The 23,263-nt window shown below is 43.8% G+C and overlaps 2 protein-coding genes across 4 annotated transcripts in view; one reads left to right on the top strand and one right to left on the bottom strand.

Annotated features, from left to right (window-relative positions):
* Window positions 1–943: 943 nt before the first annotated feature.
* LOC108414199 lies at window positions 944–11,056 on the top strand. The gene is made up of 5 exons (XM_017687007.2): window positions 944–1,531; window positions 6,764–6,849; window positions 6,966–7,274; window positions 8,374–8,664; window positions 10,765–11,056. Exons 2-5 carry the CDS (start codon window positions 6,804–6,806, stop codon window positions 10,989–10,991), a joined length of 873 nt encoding a protein of 290 aa, XP_017542496.1. The 5' UTR covers window positions 944–1,531; window positions 6,764–6,803; the 3' UTR covers window positions 10,992–11,056.
* Window positions 11,057–15,584: 4,528 nt separating this feature from the next.
* Window positions 15,585–23,263, bottom strand: part of gak (cyclin G associated kinase) — a 40,635-nt gene continuing 32,956 nt past the window's right edge. For all 3 annotated transcript variants that reach the window (XM_037531572.1, XM_017687011.2, XM_037531573.1), the window contains 5 exons: window positions 20,970–21,056; window positions 20,320–20,571; window positions 19,829–19,977; window positions 19,218–19,394; window positions 15,585–18,824 (listed from right to left, as the gene is read on the bottom strand). In XM_037531572.1, the coding sequence (XP_037387469.1) occupies window positions 18,723–18,824; window positions 19,218–19,394; window positions 19,829–19,977; window positions 20,320–20,571; window positions 20,970–21,056 (767 nt within the window). In that variant the 3' untranslated portion in view covers window positions 15,585–18,722. The remainder of the gene's footprint in view (window positions 18,825–19,217; window positions 19,395–19,828; window positions 19,978–20,319; window positions 20,572–20,969; window positions 21,057–23,263) is intronic.

Genomic DNA, 23,263 nt, shown 5'->3' with positions numbered 1-23,263 from the left:
ATTCCTGACTTGTGACTGCAGCCTCAGTTCTGATTCCTGACTTGTGACTGCAGCCTCAGTTCTGATTCCTGACCTGTGACTGCAGCCTCAGTTCTGATTCCTGACTTGTGACTGCAGCCTCAGTTCTGATTCCTGACTTGTGACTGCAGCCTCAGTTCTGATTCCTGACTTGTGACTGCAGCCTCAGTTCTGATTCCTGACTTGTGACTGCAGCCTCAGTTCTGATTCCTGACCTGTGACTGCAGCCTCAGTTCTGATTCCTGACCTGTGACTGCAGCCTCAGTTCTGATTCCTGACTTGTGACTGCAGCCTCAGTTCTGATTCCTGACTTGTGACTGCAGCCTCAGTTCTGATTCCTGACTTGTGACTGCAGCCTCAGTTCTGATTCCTGACTTGTGACTGCAGCCTCAGTTCTGATTCCTGACTTGTGACTGCAGCTTCAGTTCTGATTCCTGACTTGTGACTGCAGCCTCAGTTCTGATTCCTGACTTGTGACTGCAGCCTCAGTTCTGATTCCTGACTTATGACTGCAGCCTCAGTCACTGAGTGGATTTGCTCAGTTCCATCAGCAGCACCTGGTTTATTCAGTAAAGCACTGATCTCAGGCCCCCTACTCCCTACATAGTGCACTGTGTGACTTATGAAATATTAGCTTCTTCACACAAATATGCAGTGAATGTCCAGTACATGCTAGTGGTTGGAATCGTGTAGTTGTTAACACCTCGGCCTTCTATCCTGTAGACTGGGGTTCAATCCCTGCCTGGGTAAATACCCTGCACTACCCTCCACTTGGGCAAGACTCCTAACAACACCTTCGCCTACCTCTGTAAAAATAACCAAACTGTAAGTCACTCTGGATAAGAGCGTCGGCTAAATGCCGTAAATGTACATGTTCAGTGGGCAGCTGTGTGGTGGCTGCGTCCTAAAGGGCTCTTTCATAGACACAGTGGTGCAGGAGCCTGAATTCAAGGCCTATGCTGTGCACTGTGTAGGGAGCAGAGAGCCGTTTGAGATTCAGTGCAATGGACGGTCACTGTGCATCCTGGACTTCCTCTGGAAAACACCCTGACACAAAATCTCAGAACTGTGCGCTGTATTTACCGCCTTGAACTTTCATTTGCACTTGAATACTTCACACTTTGGGCTGATTTCAGCTTCTGGTGGGCGGGTTTTCAGAACAACTGGCAACCCTTGTGGCTGTGAACGGCACGCTTTAGAGTCCGTGTGAAAGCTCCTCGCGTTTTGCGCTAGAATTGAGCTACTTTAGGCTCTAGGCATCGCTTTAGTGTGTCGGGCTAGTTTAAAGGAACCAATCACGCACAAAATCGCTTGAACTGGCGACCGGCAGCTGGAAGCGACCGCTGACGGTCAGCCGCTGCCTGGCGGAGTCACCGCCGAGCGACGCGCACCTGCACGTGACTCAGGAGGAGTCGGTCCGGGCTCCGCAGAGACGGTCTAGCCGAGCTTGAACTTCAGCAGATACAGAACAGCGAGGCCGCTTCCGTCCAGCGTCCGTCCAGCGTCCGTCCAGGTACCCTGCTCCGCTCGCATTCATTAAAGCTAACCTCCTAGTTAACGCGGGTTTCCTGGCGCGAGTCGCGGTTCCGCCTCCAGATGTAGTTAACGCCTTGAAGGGGAAGTCCCAGGACAGTTCGACACCTCTGACCATTACAGTGGCAGAAAACGAGCATCACTGTGTGAACAAGCATCGCCATTTTCGCATCATGAAACGCTGGCCGCCCGCGCGCCGTCTGCGCTTAGTTAAAAGCTCGGTCGCGCTGTCTGCACTAAAGGTTCAAGCGCGCGCATAAACCGCGTTTTACGGTAACAGCTCGCGCTTTCAAGTTCAAGTTCAAAGTGTTTATTGTCATTTGCACAGAGGAGACAAGTTTCCTTATATATAATGAAAAGCTTACTTTGCTCCTCGCTATGAATGCCAGATATAACATTAAAAATACAGAAGAGTATATATACAAGCCCCCGCGACCCTGACGGAGAAGCGGCTTAGAAAATGGATGGATGGATGGATATATACAAGCATATATATTAATCAAGAAATAACGCACTAAATATATGCTACTAATAGAGGTTTTGAAATTTACAACAGGTTAGGTTGCAGTGTATAAATTACAGTGGTATGGGTAAATGGTGCTGTGCCTTGCCGGGAACATGATTATCTGCAGCAGAAATGAGTAGTAAAGTGCAATAGTGCGACTGTAAACATGTGCTACAGTTAAAGTGACAGTAGGTGCAGGTTATTCCTGAGGAAAGAGTTCTTTACCAGTGGGGTACACATCACACGTCTGTACCCAAGTCTGGCAGACCGAAGTGTGAATAGTTATTTCTGATTCAGAACTCTGATTGCGGTGGGGAAGAAGGAGTTCTTTAGTCTGGAGGTCTCGCACATCATACTCCTATACCTCCGTCCTGAGGGCAGAGGTTTGAACAGACCGTGCTGGGGGTGGGTGGGGTCTTTGATGATGGAGGCAGCCTTCTTTTGGACTCTATGGTTGTAAATGTTCTGCAGAGAGTGCAGTGGAGAATTGGTGATCTTCTCTGCAGTCTTCACCACTCTCTGTAGGCATTTACGATCCATCACGGTCAAGCTGCCGTACCACACGGTGATGCAGCTGGTCAGGAGGCTCTCAATGACGCAGTTGTAGAAGTTGCTGAGGATCACCGGAGACATCCCAAACTTCCTCAGCCTCCTCAGGAAGTACAGCCGCTGTTGAGCCTTTCTGACTAGCTGCTTGGTGTTCAGTGACCATGTGAGGTCTTCACTGATGTGGACACCCAGGTATTTAAAGCTGCTCACCCTCTCCACCTCGAGCTCCCGGATGAAAAGTGGCCCGATGAGGTCTCCTCTCCTTCCTCATGTCCAGTACAGATGTTTAAAATAGGAGAAAACATCTGGTCTTCCAGCATAATAAAGACAACTAAAGCAAGTCTAATACACACATGTCCCAGAAATAAGACACACGTGGAGCAGAGAAACACGTGAGAAATGAGCATATGAGCTGTTATTAGACAGTCTGTACAGCGCGTATTCGGCTCTGTACAGACCACAACTTGAAGTCCCATGAAACAGGCGAATCAGAGTGCAGACCACCGTATTCCTGAAGACCCCTGGATAATGTACTCATGGTATGAGTACCAAGTATTTTGACTGTAGGAGTTTGAAGTAACGGGGTAGCACACAGCCGGTCTGTACAGAGCCCTGTCTGCACTGCACTGTCCAGACAGTCTGTATTTTGAGGGGTTTGGGATGTACTGGGAGGAGTTTGGGTTGTATTTTGAGGGGTTTTGGATGTACTGGGAGGAGTTTGGGTTGTATTTTGAGGGGTTTTGGATGTACTGGGAGGAGTTTGGGTTGTATTTTGAGGGGTTTTGGATGTACTGGGAGGTGTTTGGGTTGTATTTTGAGGGGTTTTGGATGTACTGGGAGGTGTTTGGGTTGTATTTTGAGGGGTTTTGGATGTACTGGGAGGAGTTTGGGTTGTATTTTGAGGGGTTTTGGATGTACTGGGAGGTGTTTGGGTTGTATTTTGAGGGGTTTGGGACGTACTGGGAGGAGTTTGGGTTGTATTTTGAGGGGTTTGGGATGTACTGGGAGGAGTTTGGGTTGTATTTTGAGGGGTTTTGGATGTACTGGGAGGATTTTCAGTTGTAGTTTGACAGGTTTGGGATGTACTGGGAGGAGTTTGGGTTGTATTTTGAGGGGTTTGGGATGTACTGGGAGGTGTTTCAGTTGTAGTTTGACAGGTTTGGGATGTACTGTAAATGTAAATACATCTAGGGTGATTTATTTTTTCAGATGAACAGCTGCTTAAGAGTTATTGAACATTTTAAGTGAGAAATCCCAGGGCATCAGTGATTGATTGTTAAAGGTAATCCAAGCTGAGTGAAAAAGTACACAGTTTTGAACAGACTGTTTCATGACCAATTTTGAAGTAACTGATGTAAAAACCTCAGGATTAATTCAAAAGTACTTAAAACTGAATGTGGAAGGTTCAGTTCCTGGTATCAGACTTCTTATAAGCTGTCTCTCTAAAAATGTAATTGTTATTGTTGTAGGTGGGTGAAATGGCAAATATCACGACGCCTAGCATCTTTTTCACAACTTTTTACAATATTCTGCTCAGAACAGAGCAGCCTGTCAAAAACAGAATACAGTGACTTCTGTTGTTTTTCATAGCTTTGAGCTTCAGTAAATCCAGTTAAACAGGGCTAAATTTGCTCTCACTATATTTTAAGTCATACTTTTTTAATCCCACAAACAGAGACATTCCCCTCCACATTTAACCCATCTGTGAAGTGAAACACCACATACACACACACACACATTAGGGGGCAGTGACCACACTTGCCCGGAGCGGTGGGCAGCCCTAGGCATGGTCCCCTCTTAGCAATTGGGAGTTAGGTGTCTTACACAAGGACACCTCAGTCATGGACTGTTGGCACTGGGGATTGAACCGGCAACCTTCCAGTCACAGGGCCAGTTCCCTAACCTCCAGCCCACGACTGCCCCTAATTGACACATGCAGTTAGTCATCATCATCGTCGTCGTCATCGTCGTTGTTGTTAACTGCTTAGTCCAGATAGGGTCACGGTAGCAGTTGGGAGAACGGAGAATCCCAGATGACCTTGTCCCTTACAACTTCCTCTAGCTCATTTCCAAGATGCTCCCAGGCCAACTTGGAGATGTAATCCCTCCAGCGGGTCCTAGGACGACCCCGGCGTCTTATCCCAGTAGGCCGTGCCTGGTACACCCCCCACTGGGAAGCATCCAGTGGTCATCCAAATCAGATGTCCGAACCACCTCAGCTGGCTCCTCTCAAACTCCGAGCTCCTCACCCTATCAAATAGTGTGTAGCCTGCCACCCTGAGAAGAGGCACATTTCCGCCACTTGTATTCGCGATCTCATTCTTCCTTATGGCTCAGCTCCCTCTTCACCACTACAGTCCGGTACAGTGACCGCATTACTGCTGCCGCCTGTCCCAGCCTGCGGCCAATCTCACGATCCCTCTTCCCATCACTCGTGAACAAGACCCTGAGATACTTAAACACCTCCACCTGGGGCAACTCCTTTCCCCTTACCTGGAGTGGGCATGCCATCCTTTTCCGGGCTTAGACCATGGACTCAGATTTGGAGGTGCTGATCTGCATACCAACCACTTCATACTCAGCTGCAAACTGCTCCAGTGAGTGCTGGAGGCATCCAAAAGAACATCATCTGCAAATAGCAGAGACGCCACCATCCGGCCTCCACACATAATGGCCTGGAGTAGTAGCCCGGGCATCCCATACTCCTGGAGGACCTCCCACAAGATATCTCAGGGAACCCGGTTGTAAGCCTTCTCCAAATCCACAAAACACATGTAGACTGGGTTGACAAGCTCCCACGCCCCCTCAACAATTCGTGAGAGGGTGAAAAGCTGGTCCATTGTTCCACGGCTGGGAGAGAATCTGCATTGTTCCTCCTCAATCTGCAGTTAGTCATCGTTCTTTAATCACTCATATTGATGATATGTTCAAAAAAGTGTCCTGTGAGGTAATTTATCACAATAACAACAATAATGTAATTGCCCAGCCCTAGTTTCGTGTAAAAAGTGTGATTATTTATAATAAAGAATACTTGGAAATCTAAAACCTTTGTTACATAGAATAATTAAAACTAAGGCTAAAGATGGCCAGCCTCAATGTTAATGCACTATCAAGGATTAGCTAATTACCTAGCTAGCTTACTAGCAGCTGCTTCCCAGTTCTTTATGCAAATTACTACTAAATCTGCTTGAGGATATGTTGATATAATTTTGCTGCAATAAAATACGTTGGCTTAATATAACGTGATCAGCAATTTATTCAATGTAAGACCAGCCAGTTCACCAGTCCACCTCCTTGTTTCTACACTCACTGTCCATCTTATCAGCTCCACGTACATGAACACTGTAGTTCTGCAGTTACAGACTGAAGTCCATCATACTTTGTTACCCTGTTGTTCAGTGGTCAGGACCCCCACAGAGCAGGTAATATTGGGGTGCTGGGTCATGTTGCAGTGGTACGTCAGCGGCATCAGTCTAAAGTTAAAACGCTTAGCATCTGTCATGGTATGGGGGGGTATTAGTGTGTAACCTTCACATCAGTGAAAGCAGCAGTAACACTGACATTACCATGCTGCCTTCTAGATGCCATCTTTTTCAGGGATGTCCATGCTTATTTCAACATGACAACACCAAGAAGCATTCTGCGTGTGTTTCAGCATGGCTACGTAAACAGAGTGCTGGTGTTGTACTGGCCTGCCTGCAGTCCAGAACTCCCACTGAAAATGAGGGTCTTCTTTAGCTTAAAATATGACAACAAAAGCCCCATGCAGTCACACTGCTAAAGACGGTCAAATCTGAACCAGTTTGTGTCTTCAGTCCCCTAATGTTTCTTCAGTGCTGTTTAAAGGAAAGGCGATGTAGCACAGTGGTGAACATGCTCCTGTCACAACTTTTCCAAAGATTATTGCTGGCATCGAAGTTGGAAGGAATTAATTTGGTATTGTGTTTTGTAGTAAATATTGTGTTTTCAACTGAATACAGATCAAATAGAATTTACTAATGACAGCTTTCTGTTTTTTTATTAGTATTTCACATGCAGTCCTGACGTTTTTGGAATGACCTGCCATAGACGTTACCCTGTCTCATGTAATCTGTACTTAAACTTGTGGTTAAAAAATGTGGTTTTCATTTTGCACTTTCTTTTGTTCTCTCATGCCAGAATAATTGTTGACCAACTTCACTGCATTTTCTTCCTTAACATGGCAAGGAGCCGCATACTTCTTGTTGCAAGTTTAATCCTGTTTGGTAAGTTTCTATGTTAAATAAACAAGTACTTAAAATAGTGAACTGACACTTTTCTGATGAATCTTTCTGAATCATGCTGAGGATTAAAACAGGACGTTTTTCATTTCTTCTCTCAGAACTTTTCTCACTGTGTTCATCCCAAATCCCGAAGATCTTTGGGAAGGCGTACGAGTCTGCGACTCTTCCCTGCAGCAGAACATGCTCCGGCACTTTAACCTGGACCAAGTTTGTGAAAAAGGATGACTTTTTAGTTTGGTGTGACAGTAAATCCTGCCGGCCGAAACCCGGGTTTGAACTTTCTCATGAGGAATTTCTGAGAGGAAATCTCTCTCTGACGGTCCTGTCGGCGGATTATGATGACCGAGGCTGGTACGTGTGCAGCTGTGACTCTAAACCTGTGTGTGACATCAGCCTCATATTATCACGTGAGTATTTATTTATAATTGATGTTATCATATTAAGGCTGTATCATTATTTTTCTGATCATTTGTAAAATTGTTGATGTTTGATCATTTAAAGTAACACAATTGACTGTTGGGTGTAAGATTAGTAGAACCATGGCCACAGGAAGGTTTTCTGAGCGGGGGACAGGGAGGAGTGGTGTAAATGACATGGTTAATGTATAATTCTCAATGTTTTCCACATTGTAAACAGATGTAGGCATACCAGCATGTTCTGTTATGCACTTTCAGCTGCATTGACTGTAATAATGTGGTAACGCTTTCACATATATGGTACCTTCATTAAATTGTATTTAGACTTTTATTACATTATCCAAAAACAGGGGGGGGGGGGGGGGGGGGGGGGGGGGGCAAAGTGCAGCAATTGACGTGGCATTTGATTCCACAAGTGGAAAGAAGATGTATAGAAGGATGTTGGGCCATGGCATCCCGATAGCCACCTACAGTGCTGTGGTGTTTGTAAGTGCAGGATCTTCACCACATCCCATAATTGCTGGATTGAGGTGAACGTCCAGGCCACACCATTTGTCAGAACTCTCCAGAATCCTCCTCAAACCAGTTCTGGACAACTTGGGCCTGATGGCACGGTGCATTGTCCTGCTGCAACATCCCATCATTGTGGGGGTTCATGAAGTCCACGAAGGCCTACAAATGGTCACCAAGCAGTAAAACATAGTTGCCACCACTCAGTGATGTGTTTAAGCAGACACCAGTCTGCACAGTGCCTTGTTGACAGCTGGGGTCCATGGCTTCATAGCATCTGTGACACATCAGACCAGTCCTCTAGGGTCCAGTTAGGTCTTCTGCTCCCGTATCCCATGGAAGCTGAAGAACACTGCATTGACCAGTGGGACATGCGTTTGAGGCCTCCTGCATTGAACGTGGATGTGATTTCTGTCAGTCGCTTGTCTGTTTGCACGGACAGTTCTAGCCAGACTGGTCACGATCATTGATTACCCGTGGGTGGCCACTGTGCTGTCCATTGTGGGTGGTAATGCCCTCTATGACGTATCCCTGCTACACTGTACATAATCTGGGCTATTGTTTGTTTTTCTTCTTCTAGCTCAAGAGTTTCATCAGGAGATTGACCCTGGTCAGCCCATCAGTCTGAACCTGCTCATAAGTGACCGAGTTGAAGTTACTTTTACTGGGCCAGATCCTGCAGAGCGAGGAAACCTCCCAGTCTGCACAGTGGAGCACGGCCGAGTGGAGTGCAGTGGGCGCTATGAGCAGAGAGCAGCTCATCTAAACACGCTGCAGCTGAGAGAGGGAATGTTCTCAGATGGAGGAACGTACACAGTACGGGACGTCACCAATGATGAGGTCATTTCCATTACAGAGGTCCACGTAAAAGGTAAGAGTCTCTCGAAGATCTTCATTAACTGACATGGACTTGAGGTTACGTCATGAAGGTTGATACATCATGAAGGCCAAAGTTCTCACTAGTATTAGCTGGCTGACTTGTTCTAACAGGGCAACCATGTTTTTCCAACTTTGTAGGTTGGATGTGTAGAGGTAGAAATTGAACATGAATCAGAGCTGGGACCATCTGAGCCAAGCCTGACACAGCATTAGTTTATAGGGTAACACTTTACTTGAAGGGTGTTGACATAACTCATTTATAACATCTTACATAAACATTTCATGACATGTTCATGAATGTTATGACCCTACAGGAAAGTCTAGGGGATACTGGGGCCAGTAACACATGGTTTAGATGTGATGTTTGTAACACGAACCAGGAAGGATCAAGACATGAACTTGCTTCCTTTCTTATTTATTGCATGCTAGATATACCGAGATAAAGTCTACTCATGCTATGAATTGAGACCTCCAAAACAATACTATGTACAATATTTACAAAAACGGCAAACATGCTTGCTGTCAAAAAGAACAGGATTCTGGACCTGGATGGCACCAAAGGAAATAAATAATCAAAACCTGCCCTAGCTCCTCAATTTAAATCTTCAGCTATTAGCAAAACAAAATATCTGTCTACACTAGTCTTCCCCACAGGTTGGCGTCCGCCCCTTACCTAAGGTGTCTGTCTATACATTGGGCTGCTACATGATGTAAAATGTATGAGCGCACCCATCTACTCTGTCCAGAACCCCAAGAAAACATAGCAGAGATACAGAGAGAGAGAGAGAGAGAGAGAGAGAGAGAGAGACCAGACACCCCTATTCCAGGCCAGGCACGTAACAATGTTTAGAGCAACTTTTATGAAACTTTCATGTTTTACGTGATATTAATTTGGACAACCATGTCATTTTACTGAGAGACCTTTTTCGAAATGAAAGCGATCATGTTTTAAAAACTAGGACTTTTATTTTGATAAAGGTATGTCAGAATGACATAGTAGTCTGTATGACTACATGAATGGTGTATGAATGTTGATTTAAACACTCATGAAGATGATGTGGTAAAGTGTTTATGTAAGATGTTATGAATGTGTTATGAACCATCTTCGAGTCCAGTGTTCCCGTTTATAGCACGTTAACTGTTGTGTGTCAAATTTCAGATAAAATCATCATCTTGCCAGCTGGATTATCTCATTATAACAAAATGTCCAGGTTTAAAAAAGTCTTTTATTGAATTAATCATAGTTTGAACACTGTGGTTAACTGGCCTTTATCGGCTGAGTTGCCCTTTTGATATTAAAAATTCAGCAGGCAATATTTTAGGCAATATTCAGTAAAGAAGGAAGGTGCGGGGGGGTTGCTGTTGGAGCTGGGCGTGGGCTCGTCAGCATCGTATCAGTGAAATTCCTCTTTAGCACTGTCTTTATTCTGTTTTTCTTTTTTCTGTGTCTGTCCGCAGTTAATGGCACCTGAATGAACGAATTCTGCCGGTATTTGGCTTCAAACGCTCCAGTTGTCATAACTCTCCGTACGTTAGATCCTCTGTGTAGCTCAGCCTCTCCAGCGCTTCGTATTCATTACATCATTAGGACATACCAGCCTAACATTACAACAGTATCTCACTGCAAGACTCAATATTGTCTCTGTTAAATTAATTTATTCTGCTTTAAAATGAACCTCCATCAATTTAATACATAACTGATGATTAGTATAAACCTCAAGGCAGTCCTGCACTGCATTAGAAGAGCGGAGATGCTAAACTAACCAGAGGACGATTCATCAACTCCCAGAGCAGAGATTACTGCACTCACACTGCTCTTCACACTGTTCGAGGTCTTGCATTGTGATATTGTTGTGGTGTCTTCATCAGGGGGTCCAGAAGCGCTGGGTCAGGTCCATAAGCCCTCTAGAAGCCGCCGCGGTGCTACATCTGGTGCGCTTTACAGTTGATATTGCAGAGATGATGCTTTGTTAGAGAAATACTCCATTGTTGCTTCAGCGCCTGCACAGACTCCTAGAAGTGTATATCCACATTAAAACTCATATAGGAGCCGATATTCTGTGACGGTTTTTGTGTGTGCTGTTATTTGTAGAGCTGTGCCAAGATCCTGCTGTGCCAGCGTGGATGGTTGGACTCCTGGTGTTCCTGGCGGTTGCACTTGTGGTTGTGAGCGTGGCATCACTGGTGGTGATCTTAGGGCAGAGGAAGAAAATGAAGGAGTTCAGGGAAAGGAATGGAGAAGCTAACCAAGGAGTAAATGGACACGGCCCAGACGGAGAGAGGAGGACATTTGTTAATAATAACGGGCAACATCTCTGAGACATCATTCTCTCTCTCTCTCTCTCTCTCTCTCTATCTCTCTCTATCTCTCTCTCTCTCTCTCTCCCTCTCTCTCCCTCTCTCTCCCTCTCTCTCCCTCTCTCTCTCTCTCTCTCTCTCTCTCTCTCACTCTCTCTCTCTCTCTCTCCCTCTCTCTCTCTCTCTCTCTCTCTCTCTCCCTCTCTCTCTCTCTCCTGTGTGTTTCACTATGTATCCTCAGCTGGAGTTTAGAGGCTTTCGTCAGACTTTCCAAAGCTACATTTTTATGATGTATACGTTATGCTAGGCTTGCAGGGAGAATTGATGTGGGAAAACATATTGATGTATATTATAACTTAAAAAATGATGGTAACTATTGTTTTATTGCTTCAGTGTATTTTGGTCGTTTTCTTCGTAACAAGCATAAAGAATCACTCGTGATGTGCTAACCAGCTAGCTAACTTTTCCATTCTACCTTAAATAGTCCAACATTTCTGTGTGAACAAAGTTTTCTATCTCAGGATGGTACCATTTCAGGAAAAGCCAAAAGGGCCCTTAGTTGTAATGACCTTTTATTCACAGTCATTTCGGATGATTTCTGCTGGTACGTTCTTCACGAAATGTTCACACAATGTAAAGGGCAGCAAGTTTTAATACAGTGGCAGCTACAGTGTGATTATTATTATTACTAAGAATGTTATTATGTTGTACACAGACAGTTTTAAAGAAAAAAAAAAGCCAACATGAAGTGTCTCAGTAAACTGACAGTATAGTTTGGGTTGAGAGTTAAAATTGCCCAAAAATCTAAAACTTTTTTTAATGCAAGAGTTGGGAGTATTATGTAAACACAGCTAATGTTTCAAAATTTATCACTAATTGGAATTTTCAGACAAACACAAAGCCATAATTAACCTTCTATTGCACAATATTGACTCAGGGCAACAAACCCATTTTCCTTACTTTGCACTATACATATTTAATGACAGGGTTAACAATAAAGGGGACAGTTTGAGTAAGTCAATAAAAAGCATGCACATGATCACTTTTTAATGTCTTTTTTAACATTTAGTATCATTGTTTAGTTATGAGACTTTTCAGAAGTATGTTCAGGGAACACAGCTCTATATCATTTCTTCCTATTGTTGCACAATGTTGCCTCAAGGCAACACACACCTAAAGGACCCCTGCTCACTATGTGGTCCAGTCCATGCTGAACAGTGAACTGAATTTTTTTTTTAAATGCTCTCATGATGCCTGCAGTAGAGAGTTCATTTAAATGTATTAGTGCTTAGTCATGTTGGTGAGAAATCTGCACGGGTACTAATAATCATGATATTATTATCTGTAATACACATACATGTGCCTTGTTACAGATTCTACAGTCTTCCTAACTGTAGAGGATGTGTTCACTTACTTTCACCCAACTGAAACAAAATGTGACCAAAACCTTCACGAACAACTGTACAAACAGGGAGAATAGAGCCAGTCATCAATGTGTCAGTGTTCAGGGTTTTATATTTGATATGAATGAGATTAAATAAACTCTGTTTGTGATGTTTTAAATGTGTGAAAGTTGTGTTCGTCTCAATATGAAATTTATTTGTTTACAGAATTTACTGCTTAACCCTCTATTGCACAATGTTGCCTCAGAGCAACAAACGTTTTCCTCACTTTACAATAACATTATACATATTTAAGGACACGGACAGGGTTAACAGTAAATGGCAGACTCTGAGTAAGTTGGTAAAATAGCATGGGTTGGGTCATGCTATCTGATAGTGGGCACTTTTAAACCTCTTCTTAACATCCAGTATTATTTTAGTTATGCGAATTTGTAAAAATATGTTGCCTAGAAGCAACATTGTGCGACAGTGGAACGGTTTTAGCCAGGTCTCACCACTTCAGGGAACACAGAGCGATATCATTTCATCCCATTGTCGTACAATGTTGCCTATTGCATGTCCAATCATAACTGGTAAGATGCATTAACTGTAGTCTTTCAGGAGGCCAGCAGGTGGTGCTGTTTACCTGCATGACACTAGTTCATACAAATAATTTAAACATAGAATATTATGTAATATCAATATTATAATAGAAAGGGTGAGGTAAAGCAAATAACTAAAGAATGGAAAATATCATTTTGGAACATTTTGAACTTTTAATGTGTCTTTTTAATGTTTTCCATATCAAAAGGTAAGTGTAATATTTAGACTCATGATCCTGATCAGAAAAACGGATTCTATAGCAGAGATATTGTAGTAGACGGTGGGGTCTGAGAGCACGACTGAAAATGCGTTCCTTTCTAATTTAATACAAAGTTTATTTTGATTATCCGCATAACGGTTTTAGTGAACAGAACAGTCTCACAACAGTGGATGGATCTTTGGTGGTTCGCTAAGACCTCCGTGGATGGATCTTGGTGGAGTGCGAAGCTCCAGACTTGGAGGTCCAGATGAGTTCCGTTACCCCCTCGGCGCGCAGGGGGTTTTATCGGATTCTGGTCTGGTTCCTCCAATGAAGGGGCCTGGTTGGTCACTGATGATGATCATCAGCGTTTGAACACGTGGTTAGAAGAGGGTCAGTAGATGTAGACGCCTTTGGCTGCAAAGTACCACAGACTTGAACCTTTATTAGGTCATTTCTTTCTGTTGTGGAGAACAAAACAGAAATCAGAGTGGCTTTGTTTTTGGACTTTTCACACCTTTTTTCAGGCACAAAATCGTGTCACGTTCTCATTTGGGTGCATGAATACTTTTTATAGTAACTAAAGATGTATGCAAAAAAAATTGGAAGTACACAAAAGTAAAAGTCATAATTGGGCCTCAAATAAGTACAAATAAAGGGCAACCCAGGCATGCTGATAAAACTGACACCATGTGATGCTTCTAACTGGATAAAAACATCATCTAATGCTCATCTAATGCACATCCTCTGGGGAAGATGCCTATAATAGTTTTGTCATTTTTTGAATTTGCACCGAGTAATGCCACGTGCCTGATGGTGGATATGTGGCGTAATTTAGTGGCTTTGCTGACCTCTGCTGGTTAAAGTTGGTACAGCAGTGCGGGACTTTTATTTTGCCGGTTTGCAGCGCTTCCTTATTTTCCCGGGTGAAGCGGTTCCCTCCAGCCCGCTCTCGGATCTCCCTCAGTGATCCAGTCTGTTTTCCTTATATGATCGGACCGAACCGAGATGATTAGAAAGAATCTGGTGATCCTGAGATCTGCGGCGCGGCTGAGGGGCCCAAATTTAGCCTTTTAATAATCCGTCAGCGGTTCGTAGAAACAGCCAGAGCTCTCGGTTTCACTGAAGCTACACTCGCTAGCGAATTTAATAAGGTATAGCTGCCAGGTTTAGCTCGAGAACCAGGTCTTTAAGGCAGTATTAGACTCTTATATTGTAGAGGAAGTGCCTTGTTAGCTGTAGTCCAGTCTAATTAGAGAGGGGGGTTGACACTGAGGCAGGTGGTGTTGGTCTTTAAGGCAGTATTAGACTCTTATATTGTAGAGGAAGTGCCTTGTTAGCTGTAGTCTAGTCTAATTAGAGTGGGGGGTTGACACTGAGGCAGGTGGTGTTGGTCTTTAAGGCAGTATTAGACTCTTATATTGTAGAGGAAGTGCCTTGTTAGCTGTAGTCTAGTCTAATTAGAGTGGGGTTGACACTGAGGCAGGTGGTGTTGGTCTTTAAGGCAGTATTAGACTCTTATATTGTAGAGGAAGTGCCTTGTTAGCTGTAGTCTAGTCTAATTAGAGTGGGGTTGACACTGAGGCAGGTGGTGTTGGTCTTTAAGGCAGTATTAGACTCTTATATTGTAGAGGAAGTGCCTTGTTAGCTGTAGTCTAGTCTAATTAGAGTGGGGTTGACACTGAGGCGGCTGGTGTTTCTCAGGGTTTGTGGTCAGTGATGGTTTTGATTCCCGGACCAATCTGACACCTGATGGTGAGAAAGGCTTTCACAAAACTGAGACCACAACACAGACAAGAGAGAAACCAGCCTCGCCTAAAATGGCTATAGAGAGTCTACAGGGAGTCTAACATGGCTATAGGGAGTCTACAGGGAGTCTACAGTGGCTTTAGAACATTGAAACAACCCTTTGCATGATCTAAGGGTTCTTTGAGAAGGGGTTCTTCAGACTGATGGAACCTTTTTGAAAAAGGGGTTCCCACCAAAAGGGTTCGTTCTTGTTATGATGTCAGCCTTGTTACAATACAAGAACACGTTTGGTGCTACACAGAACCATCTACAGTACATTCTCCATCAATCTGAAGAACAATTTCATCCTGCAAAGGACCATTTAAGCATATTCTGTTCTATAAGAGTGTAGCAGTCAGGGTGGGGTGACAGCACAGAGGTTCCCAGTGGTTCTATGATGTATTTGTCTCTGTGCATGCTGGGTACGGTCGTGAGAAACCAACGAAAACATGGAGACGGTATAAAATTGGGAATTCTGTTAAGCCAGTGAGGCTGCTGGATGCAGAGCTAATCTACAGAAAACTGGGTGACAGAATAAAAAATAAACTTACTTTTAGGCCCCTTTACTGTTTTTAGTTTTAGGTCTACAAACAGGTGTGCAGCCCCCCAGTCAAGGCAAAAAAAGAAAAGCCCCCCCAAGAGTTTCATGTTGCAATGTGGTTTATTGGTCTTCATACAGTCCAGGAAAAAGAATGCAGGGAAAAGATCTCGAGAGCGAGGCTTAGTTTCTTATGTTCATAGAAAATAAAGAGAAAACGCAACAAAAAGCCCTGAATGACTTTAGTCACCATGAAAAAATAAGGAGGTTTCTCCTTTACCAAAATATAGCCTTATTTTACAGTGTTTCCCGCCCAGCGTGAGAACGTTACACGTCCTGAGGCCTTAAAGCCGACGACTGATCCGCCTTCTGCCCAGTGATGATAACATACCACTGAACCGATGCGCACCTCAGACCGGCAAACAGCCATCACACTCCATTTCATCGCCAAGAGGAATTTTTTTAGTATTATATCACGTTTTTTAGTCAATCACCTGGAATGTGTGAAATCCAGCAGCATATTACCACCAGCCTTTCAGTAACTGACCTTCAGCCTGTCCAGAAACTTGAACAACACAAATTCATCTTTCCAGATGTGATCACAGTCTCGCCACACGGACCGCAGATGTTTCTGTAGCCTTTTTTTTTTTTTATCGTGCACTCTCTCCAAAGACAGAAATACAGATTAAGGCTTCAGAGGAATTATTTCGCTGCATTATTGCCTGTACATTAATATTGTGTTTATCCTATAGACATTTTATCCATACTAGACTAAATCACTTTATTAAAAACCCAGTTCTGGACTAAACTTACAAAAAAATATATATCGGCAAAACTCTTTGCACACTGATACTGGGCCAACTGCCCGGACACAGAGCGGTACTGTCACCTTCATTTGAGAAACAGCTTAATACACATTGATTCCCCCAAATATTTTATCTGAATCGGCAAAAATTTACAATGAATCGTTAGTTATTCATGAACAGGCATCCACAGTTGCCCAAATACCAGATCAAATTGGCCACTGCTTGAGCTAAGCCAATCATAATACCCGATTAATCACCCAAATACTCGATTAATCAACAAGAGTTTTCGATTAGTCACACGTGACACCGATTATTCGCCAAGTCATCGAATAATCGGCCACAAAACTGCAGCAAGCCATTAATTGCCACAACACCTGCTTAATCATGCATTGGCTGTTTAGTCAGCCATTACACCCGATTAATCAACAAAACACCAGATTATTTGTGACTAATCGACCACGTTTAGACGTCCATACTACCCGATTAACTGTCCATTGTTCACAATTAATCATCTGCTTTTTTCCCCTCTTGAGAGGTTTGTGATCAACCAAACTAGCCTACAGGACTCCAACGCTGGACATAACGTTCATCCACAGCTCTTCACCCCAAGAGTTTCGTTATTTTATAACCAAAACAAACTCTTGTTGGCTAGTCGTCCGTCTGGACTGTCCTCACTCGTTCGGAAAGTTCATTCTTTTCTGGCGCAGAAGAGTGCCGAGCGTTTCTGTTTAACGTTTGGTCGTTTACAGGAGAGAAGAGAAAAAGAAAACACTAACATTCAAGTAAGATGTGTTTAGAAAAATAATGCCATTTTTGATTAAGGGATTCTGTTTTATATGACAATATAAAGAAGCGAGGAAAAAAAAAAAGAAAACGATACATTCCACACAGCCAGTAAAGAGCATATAAAGCACATTCACGTGTGTAGATGCTTTGGAATGATTTTTAGAGTCCCAGCAAACACATGCCATCCATATATTAGTCTTCTTTTTACTTCTTCTCAGGCATTAAATTAGTCGCCACTCACCGCAATAAATAAGAAGATAGACTTTTATGATCGATGTGTAAAAACAACAGAATGGAAGCAGAATGAAGCCGCAGGAACCTGCGAGATGTGATGAAGTGCGAATTTAAAGCTTACGATTAAATTATTACGGGTGAGTGGACACATCGATTGGACAGCAGGAGACAAACCCTGAAAAAACAACCAGAAAGAGAAGACAGACAAGCACACCCACACACACAAACCCTAACGATTCGGGAGAAGTTCGCACACCAGGGATGGAAATCATTAATCGATTAACCGTTAACCGACAAATTAACAACTGTTTGACCAATTCTAGCAGTTCAAATGGGTCATTATTGAGTTTTAAGTTTGAAAACGTGGGAGTTTTTTGAACATTTTTGGGCCGGTTCTGCTAAACAGGCCGACCAGTGCGGATGTTCGGGAACTTTTCTAGAGGATTTTTTTGTCCGTGTTCTCTGAGAAGCTACTGAGGTACACTGCGCTAGAGTTGCCCTAGCCATGACGTTCATGTTCATTTTAGCTTGGACTGGTGACGAGTGTAAAAACAGACCTTTCAATAGCCTATTATAATATATTCCAGCTATACAACTCTGTAGTATTTTGTCAGAAAATTGTAAACATTATAGCCGTAAGCCCCTCAATTGAAACAGAACCGGGTCAGCTTACTTCATATAGGTTCCACCTATCTGTACATACACACCATTACAGTAATATCTTGGTGCGTTAATGCAGAAATGAGTTATATCAAGTATATGACAACAGCTCTGAACAGGTCAGCCAATCAGAACTGTTTAATAACTGTTTCGCTTGGGTCGCGTCCTTAATTTTAGGTTTGTCGGTTAAAGATCAATCGCTAATGAGGGTCTAAAGAATCTGCCAAAATCTGCATCCCTCCACTCACTCATGATCAAGCTGAATCCCACACACACACATTAGTCGATATGCTAATTTGTGAGGATCAACAAACATCCCAAAAGACAACACAAAAAGATAAAAAAAAAAAGCATATGAAAATAAAGATCAGCGTTATTATCTTATTTCTTCACTTTTGTTCCTAAACCCATCCAGAGGATGGAGCTCTTTCGCAGTGCAAGACGCGGACTGCCTCTCCAACGCTCTGTATGTGCACATTTCCTCCTCGCACGGAGGACAAGAAAAGAAGTGTAGCTCCTTTGGAGATGGAGACAGTTTAGCAGTAAGACTCAGCAGCCTCGTCCATCTCGATCCTCTCAGAGAGAGAGGTATTTCTCTCCGTTATCATCCAGCGATTGTCTCAGTTTTAAGTAGCTTCGCTCTGCTGTTTCTCTCTAGCGCTCCCTGGTGGAGCCGAGGCAGTATGTGGGTGATAAAGGCAGTTCGGGTCTGTAGAGACAGAGAGAGAACGGTGGTCCGGGCCTCAGTGAGCACGCTCAGAACAGGGCTTTAGCTCCTTGGTTCTCAAATTCGGACCAGGCGTCGTTGAGCTCCATGAAGATCATCTTGGCGTGCTGCTCATACGGCTGCCCCGTCGCCTGGAGGAGAAAACGACCATTAGAAGGAAGTTTGGAGAGAAATACAATCAGCTAAGACACGTTTAGCGTCTGAGGTTTGCTTCTTTAGTTGGTGAAGAGTTGCTTACATGATTAAAGTTTAGCTAGGCTAACACAGTTTAGAGATATTATTAGAGATAATTGTGTGCGCTACAGTGTCAGAAACCACATAATCTATTAACATAACCACATAAGTCTATTAGATGCCCAACAGCTGTAGAAGCTCACTGGGCCAGCAAGACACCTGCTTGCCCGGCAGAGATGTATCCTTCACTGCCTTATTTCTTCTGGGCAAAACATGCTAACGTCTAATCTTCCAACAGCGACTCAATCGAAGTGGATTTTCCCGTGTAGGTAAGAGTAAACCCGCCTCACCTTGTCTGGATGGACGACCAGCACGGCTTTCCTGTAGTACTTCTTCACCTGGTCAGGTGTGACCAAGTCGGCCATGTTGACAGGTTTCCAGCGCGTCTCGCCTTCCCACAGCACCGTGTGCAGGGTGGAGATCAGCGCCCGGATATTCCTCTCCTTCCCCTCGATCCACTCCAGGATCTAACGCAACACACACAAAACAGACCCAATCACGATCTGTACGTATACAAACATGTGAGACCACAAACTTGCTCATCAGTGCCTGAAACACACAACAGTATTAGACTCAAACTTAAATCAGGCCCGCAAATCATTTTTTCATTTTCTATATATTTGAAAAACTGTCCAAGTAGACAGGAACTCCGCTTCATCGAGGAATGGACTTTGGATCAATTCTTGACACAGCAGTAGAGACAGAAGTCAAGAGTTGTTTTATGAAGCGAATTAATAAATAAACAGATCTCTTTGTTCTCTTTTGCCAAGTCGGGATGACTCCTGTATAGCCTAGTGGATAACTTCACTCTGCTTAAGCTGGAGCACCACCCCTAACAGTGAGTGGTCTGTATCCTTTGACCTGGTGACAATATGAAAATGATCTAAATGGGAATCTGTACCTGTAGCTTCAGTGGGTCCATGTCTTTGGACATCTCCTGTTTGCGCATCTCTGCGATGGTGCGAGGTCCCTTCTTATCGGGTCTGGAGGAGAAACCCTGCGTGGACAGAAGATCCTCAAAATCATCCTCTTTCACCTTCGGCTTTGGACCTGAGGACGACAAACAGAAAACATTAGTGGCAACAACAACAGAAACAGCAACTAGCCTTATGCAATGTCTGTGTAAATAGCTGGTGATTCAGCTTCTCTGATTTTGAAAATCTAGAATCAATTTTAACAAAAATAATATTCAATAAATATGTTATCTTTCAAAACTGCTCAATTTCAAAGCCGCTGGATTGTTTTATTGTCTGTTGCGCTACCGTGTAAATATGTGTCAGTGAAATTTGCATATTCTGTGTCGTTTTAGTAAATCAAACTGAGGTGAATCTTCTGAAAGAACTGTGATCTTATTGTTGTCCACCTTATTGTTGTAGACCCTTGTCTCCTTACCAAAGCCTGGCCCCCTGATTCCCCTCTCCTCTCGTCCTCCAATCACGCTGAAGTTGAGGTTGTAGTTGGGCTTTGCTGGTTGGCTGGTGCTGGTTTTGGGGGCAGAGCTCGGGGGCATCCAGGGTTTACTGGAGGAGGCAGTGGCGGCGGTGGGGCGGGAAGACTGCTGCCACGACTGGGACGAGTTTTTAGAGCTTCCAGCAGGGGGTGCTGCCTTAAACCCTGAGCCCGAGAAGCCACTGCTGGAGGATCCTGCAAACGCAGAGGAAGAAACAGCAGCACACATTAGGAAAAATACTGCATCGGCCAACAGAGAGAGATGAGAGATACTGTGAGCTCATTACAAATCCCAATTAGTCTGACTTTAGGCTCAATCTGACTGAGAAACTGGCCTTATATGGCCTAAAAGCAGCTCTAATGTGGTTAGAATGAGCTCCTCCAGTCACGGTCAGTGTTTTCCCACATCGCTGTGTTGATACCTCAACAGCCTAAACGTTTCTGGTTAGATGCGTTTCCACATTTTAGAGCTCAACTGTGTTTTGGAAACAAGGAAAACTAAAATGTACTGAAAACTAAACAAACAGTGGGATTTGGCCCGGCCAGCGCCAAGCTCTGAAGTCTCAGTCCAGCGTAGGGCAGGATGTTCTGACCTGGCAGGGTGGACCCCAGGTTACCGAGGTCAGCGAAGGGGTCAAAGCTCTGAGACTTGGCCTTCGAGAAGGAGGGAGCACCAGGAGCTACAACACACAAACACGAGGAGTTAAAACACTTGATAACGTGGGATGGACACAAACCGATCCGTAACCATGGTGACATCAGCTGCAGTGCTAAAGCGCGAGACTGACTAACTGATCAGCTGATTGATTTGCAGTGAAAGGCTTGCTGGCTGCAGCACTCGACCAGCTGCTCGGTCAGACTGACGGTCTGTAAAAGCCGGTTTGTTAGCAGCAGCGAACAGATTGATTATAATACTGTATTGATGAAGTGATCAGTTCACTGAGAACCTGCCTTCCACTAAAGTCTGGTTCATTAGCAGCGAGCATGCTAGCTCTAGCGCTGCACAGACCAACTGATTGATTGATTGATTGACTGATTGATTACCAGTAAAGTCTGGTTCATTAGCAGCGAGCATGCTAGTTCTAGCGCTGCACAGACCAACTGATTGATTGATTGATTGACTGATTGATTACCAGTAAAGTCTGGTTCATTAGCAGCGAGCATGCTAGTTCTAGCGCTGCACAGATCAACTGATTGATTGATTGATTGATTGACTGATTACCAGTAAAGTCTGGTTCTTTAGCAGCGAGCATGCTAGTTCTAGCGCTGCACAGATCAACTGATTGATTGATTACCAGTAAAGTCTGGTTCTTTAGCAGCGAGCATGCTAGTTCTAGCGCTGCACAGATCAACTGATTGATTGATTACCAGTAAAGTCTGGTTCTTTAGTAGCGAGCATGCTAGTTCTAGCGCTGCACAGATCAACTGATTGATTGATTACCAGTAAAGTCTGGTTCTTTAGTAGCGAGCATGCTAGTTCTAGCGCTGCACAGATCAACTGATTGATTGATTACCAGTAAAGTCTGGTTCTTTAGCAGCGAGCATGCTAGTTCTAGCGCTGCACAGATCAACTGATTGATTGATTACCAGTAAAGTCTGGTTCTTTAGTAGCGAGCATGCTAGTTCTAGCGCTGCACAGATCAACTGATTGATTGATTACCAGTAAAGTCTGGTTCTTTAGTAGCGAGCATGCTAGTTCTAGCGCTGCACAGATCAACTGATTGATTGAGATTGATTGACTGATTGATTACCAGGAAAGTCTGGTTCATTAGCAGCGAGCATGCTAGTTCTAGCGCTGCACAGATCAACTGATTGATTGATTGACTGATTACCAGGAAAGTCTGGTTCTTTAGCAGCGAGCATGCTAGTTCTAGCGCTGCACAGATCAACTGATTGATTGATTGACTGATTACCAGTAAAGTCTGGTTCTTTAGCAGCGAGCATGCTAGTTCTAGCGCTGCACAGATCAACTGATTGATTGATTGATTACCAGTAAAGTCTGGTTCTTTAGTAGCGAGCATGCTAGTTCTAGCGCTGCACAGATCAACTGATTGATTGATTGACTGATTACCAGTAAAGTCTGGTTCTTTAGTAGCGAGCATGCTAGTTCTAGCGCTGCACAGATCAACTGATTGATTGAGATTGATTTACTGATTGATTACCAGGAAAGTCTGGTTCTTTAGCAGCGAGCATGCTAGTTCTAGCGCTGCACAGATCAACTGATTGATTGATTACCAGTAAAGTCTGGTTCTTTAGCAGCGAGCATGCTAGTTCTAGCGCTGCACAGATCAACTGATTGATTGATTACCAGTAAAGTCTGGTTCTTTAGCAGCGAGCATGCTAGTTCTAGCGCTGCACAGATCAACTGATTGATTGATTACCAGTAAAGTCTGGTTCTTTAGTAGCGAGCATGCTAGTTCTAGCGCTGCACAGATCAACTGATTGATTGATTACCAGTAAAGTCTGGTTCTTTAGCAGCGAGCATGCTAGTTCTAGCGCTGCACAGATCAACTGATTGATTGATTACCAGTAAAGTCTGGTTCTTTAGTAGCGAGCATGCTAGTTCTAGCGCTGCACAGATCAACTGATTGATTGATTACCAGTAAAGTCTGGTTCTTTAGTAGCGAGCATGCTAGTTCTAGCGCTGCACAGATCAACTGATTGATTGAGATTGATTGACTGATTGATTACCAGGAAAGTCTGGTTCATTAGCAGCGAGCATGCTAGTTCTAGCGCTGCACAGATCAACTGATTGATTGATTGACTGATTACCAGGAAAGTCTGGTTCTTTAGCAGCGAGCATGCTAGTTCTAGCGCTGCACAGATCAACTGATTGATTGATTGACTGATTACCAGTAAAGTCTGGTTCTTTAGCAGCGAGCATGCT

This window comes from Pygocentrus nattereri, chromosome 20 (assembly GCF_015220715.1).
Source record: "Pygocentrus nattereri isolate fPygNat1 chromosome 20, fPygNat1.pri, whole genome shotgun sequence".
NCBI classification, from domain to species: Eukaryota; Metazoa; Chordata; class Actinopteri; order Characiformes; family Serrasalmidae; genus Pygocentrus; species Pygocentrus nattereri.
Note: the sequence above shows the minus strand (reverse complement) of the source record. Positions and strands in the feature narration are given on the sequence as shown.

Excerpts from the sequence above, each read along its gene's own strand:
- LOC108414199 (XM_017687007.2), top strand. The coding sequence starts at position 6,804 with ATGGCAAGGAGCCGCATACTTCTTGTTGCAAGTTTAATCCTGTTTG. Across the intron at positions 7,275-8,373 it reads CATCAGCCTCATATTATCAC|CTCAAGAGTTTCATCAGGAG; the intron begins GTGAGTATTTAT and ends TTCTTCTTCTAG. Across the intron at positions 8,665-10,764 it reads TACAGAGGTCCACGTAAAAG|AGCTGTGCCAAGATCCTGCT; the intron begins GTAAGAGTCTCT and ends TGTTATTTGTAG.